This window comes from Propithecus coquereli, unplaced genomic scaffold (genome assembly GCF_000956105.1).
Source record: "Propithecus coquereli isolate 6110/MARCELLA unplaced genomic scaffold, Pcoq_1.0 Scaffold246, whole genome shotgun sequence".
In the NCBI taxonomy this organism is placed as follows: domain Eukaryota; kingdom Metazoa; phylum Chordata; class Mammalia; order Primates; family Indriidae; genus Propithecus; species Propithecus coquereli.
The window spans coordinates 2707546-2711100 of NW_012148019.1; the positions used below are offsets into that span (position 1 = coordinate 2707546).

At 34.1% G+C, this 3555-nt stretch overlaps 1 protein-coding gene across 1 annotated transcript in view; it reads left to right on the plus strand.

Annotated features, from left to right (window-relative positions):
- The window catches only part of CEP350 (centrosomal protein 350kDa), a 175594-nt gene that overhangs the window by 122351 nt on the left and 49688 nt on the right, over positions 1–3555 (plus strand). Inside the window, exon 25 of the mRNA XM_012646529.1 lies at positions 170–327. Within this exon, the coding sequence (XP_012501983.1) occupies positions 170–327 (158 nt within the window). The remainder of the gene's footprint in view (positions 1–169; positions 328–3555) is intronic.

A 3555-nucleotide genomic window follows, 5' to 3' on the forward strand; every position in this document is an offset into this window, starting at 1 on the left:
ATATAACATAAAATTTACTATTTTAACTATTTTTAAGTGTGTGATATATTTTGTCCTTTAAGAAATGTCTTATTTTCAACATTACATTGTTTTGAGGATAAACTTAGTGTTTAAGATAACTTCAAGATCCTTTTAAAGTCCAATAAAATTTTGCTTCTTTTTGTCGCAGGACTCTCATAGTGATGATGATACAAAGGATAATAAGGCAACTAGTCCTGGTCCAACTGACTTGGAGACCCGTAGTCCTTCTCCCATTTCAATTTCCAGCAGTGAAACTAGCAGTATTATGCAGAAACTGAAGAAAATGAGAAGCCGGATGGATGAAAAGTAATTCATTTTTACAAATATCTCCTGTTTAGTTACCTTGAAAGTAGTGGCAACAAATATTTTTAATATACTTCATTAGATTGAGACAAGAAAATGTTTTATGGATTCAGTAGCATTTTAGCAGAAGTATTAGATCTACCTAGAAGTCAATTAACTGTATATCTTATTTATAAAACAATTTTTCTCATTTTAATACAGACAGGTTTCTTATTTAAAAAAAAAAACAAAACCCAAAGTAGTATTTGCATGTGTCCCATGACAGTGTTTCCCAAGGACATGTCTGCCAACGTGGGGGAGCAGTTAATGGTACGTTCCGACATCTCACGCTGGGACTCTCTGGTGGCTCTCAGGCTTATCCAAATAGAAGAGTGAAATTCTAACCTTGTGAGTAGGTATGAGTTGCTCAGCCGAAACCAGAAAGGCTGAAATTCTCCTGGGATGTTGAATGATTTGACAGTCTAACGTTGTTCTAAAATATTACAAAGAATTATTTCTTGAAGATGCTCAAAGAAAGCTACTCCTACTCAGATGTGGCTCAGTTGTACATCACCTTTGACCATATAAAATGACGTTTATGTGAGAGTTTACTTTTGGGAGTGTATATTTAGTTAAATATGGTTATGAATTATCTGCTTATGGACTCTATCCTTGTTGCTATAACTGCTATCTATCCCACATCTAGCTTCCTTGAAATACATTATATGTAGAAAAGAGCTACATTAGAAACTGTCGTTGACTGTCATTTTAAGTTAGCAATTTGAATCACAGATTCAACTTAAATCATATCTTGATATCTTTTGGCAGTGTACTACACATCACCAAATTTAATAATGCTCTATATTTATATGTGACACCAGTGTATCATTTAATTAGTTTTAGAACGGTCAAAAAGTTGTAAACGAAACCCTTTCTGTAGGTGCAGTTATATTAATATATTGGCACTATATTGTAAGAAAGCCATTTCATAACGTGAAAATACCAAAATTGACTATGAAAATAAATTTATAAAAATAAAAGGAAGTGAAGCCAAATATTTCCAAATATGTGAATATTCCTTTTGGGTGATTTCCATGAGATAGACTAACTATGGCTTCTTCAAATAGGAATTTATTGAAGCTTACCTGTCTTCTTTTCCTGAAAAAATTTTCTAGTAGCCTGTGTAGGCATGGCGTATTGCTCCAGGGATCTTTGAATTAAAAATTAGAATAATCGCTCATAAATTTTCATCGCTGATTTGACATTTTATATCTGCTTCCAAATGTCTTTGAATGGTAAATGTTGAGGGGAAGACAGTTTGACGGTGATTTCTTCATCGATCCCGTGCTCTTCTGTTTCACTAAGATCTTCATTGCCAGTCTCCAAGAATGATATTCTAATAATTTAATCACATCTGTAGGAAAAGCTGCTAAGCCTAGTCTCTTTGTGGGGTCAATCAGTTTCTATGGCACTTATTTCAGATTTGCTTAAGGCTTTAAAAATCGTAAATAACAAATTCAAGTTTGGATTTATTGCCTTCATTCCAAATTTTGTTAATTATTGTCATAGCTTCCAAAATATTAATCACATAGAATTTTTGTATTATTGCTTTACCTTCCGTATCACCTGCCGCAGCAGACTTTTCAGAAATTTTTTAAGGAGAATAGTAGCCCTTGGAGCATTTGGTGACCTCTTGATCTGCTGTTTGAGGCAATCGCAGTTGTGCTTGTGGTGGGGATGAGGCGAGGGCAGTTGTGGCAAAGAAGCGTTTGGAGGATGGTGCTGAAGTTTGAGGGTGTGAGAGTAGTTTCCCAAATTGGTGATACATTGAAAAGGAAGATTATTATTATGCACTGTTTTTTTGGAAAGCAGCTATGCTCACCACCATACCACCAACACTTGGTGCTACACTATTTTTTGATCTCTGGAACAAAGTAATGTGAAAACTAGTTTTTAAATAACATTTATGTTACCAAAGCTTTAGAATTAGATCCTCTCCAATGACGTTGGAGTGTCAGCTTAATAAATAGGGAGCTGATGAATTTTGTAGTCATTTGCTGCAGTAAACACTAAACACTTAACAACAAAATCATTTGAACCTTTGCCACTTTGTGACCAAGGACTATATTTGTTCCATAGTTTTGCAAAGGCGGTCAGTCCTTTTTTATTGATATAAAACACCTGTGAAAGAGCAGTTGTCCTTCTTAACGAGTTCAGCTAACTTTAGGGGGAACCTTTTTCATTATATGTCATTGCTTATTGTTAACCCTCTGAGCTCTAATTTTATAACAGATGTTTTTCTGAAGTGATTATATCATTCTTGGCTACAGTGAAACGTTTCCTTTTGTAATGTTTCACTGAGACAACACTGCCTTAGTTAAAATTTGTATCTCTAGAGCTCCCCTCCACCCCAGCTCCATTCCTCCTCCTCTCTCTTCTCTCCCCACTCCCTCCAAAACCAAACCAAAACGAAACAAAAAATTTATATCTCTAATATATCGCTTTTCTTGACCTCTCTATTGAGTTGACGTTTTATGAATAATTTTCATTTTTCAGTATAGTAAAAAGCAAAAAACAAAAATCAAAATATGAAGGACATTAGTAATAATGAAAACATGTTTGCAAAAGACACGCAGTAAATCTAAACCACAGATTGAATAGCCTTCAGTGTTTTTGGTTTTATTGGTAAAGGAAATCTGAGTTTTGTTTATTACCGCCAGGGACATTATAGTAGAAGTGGATTGCCTACAATCATGAAACAGATAATGAAAAAGCACCATGTAATTGATTCTTCCTATTATTTTGCCAGTTCCATACCGGGAAAATTGTTTACTGAGCAAATGAAACACTGAAAGAGTGGTGTTATCTTCAAGTGTTGCATTACTTAAAATAGAACACAGTACATTTTTCTTTCATTTGGTAACAGTAGCTTATTCTTCCATGTTATGTATTAATTATACACTTACTCCCTTAGCAATTATTTATTAAATAATGTGTGACTATGCTACCTTCTGAGGGATATGAAGATAAATATAAACCCTGCCCTCAAAGAGCTTGGAGTCTAGATGGAAAAAAGAATGAGTGACAAGTTCATTGAGAGTCAAGTATCTGGAGCAATTTCTAATGAAGTTCAGAAGAGAAAGAGAAATTTTTCCTCATAGGAGTATATAAAGGAAATTTTTGCGGATAACTGTTGAGTGTTAAATATACTTTTTTTTTTTTTTTTTTTTAAAGAGATGAGGTCTCACTATG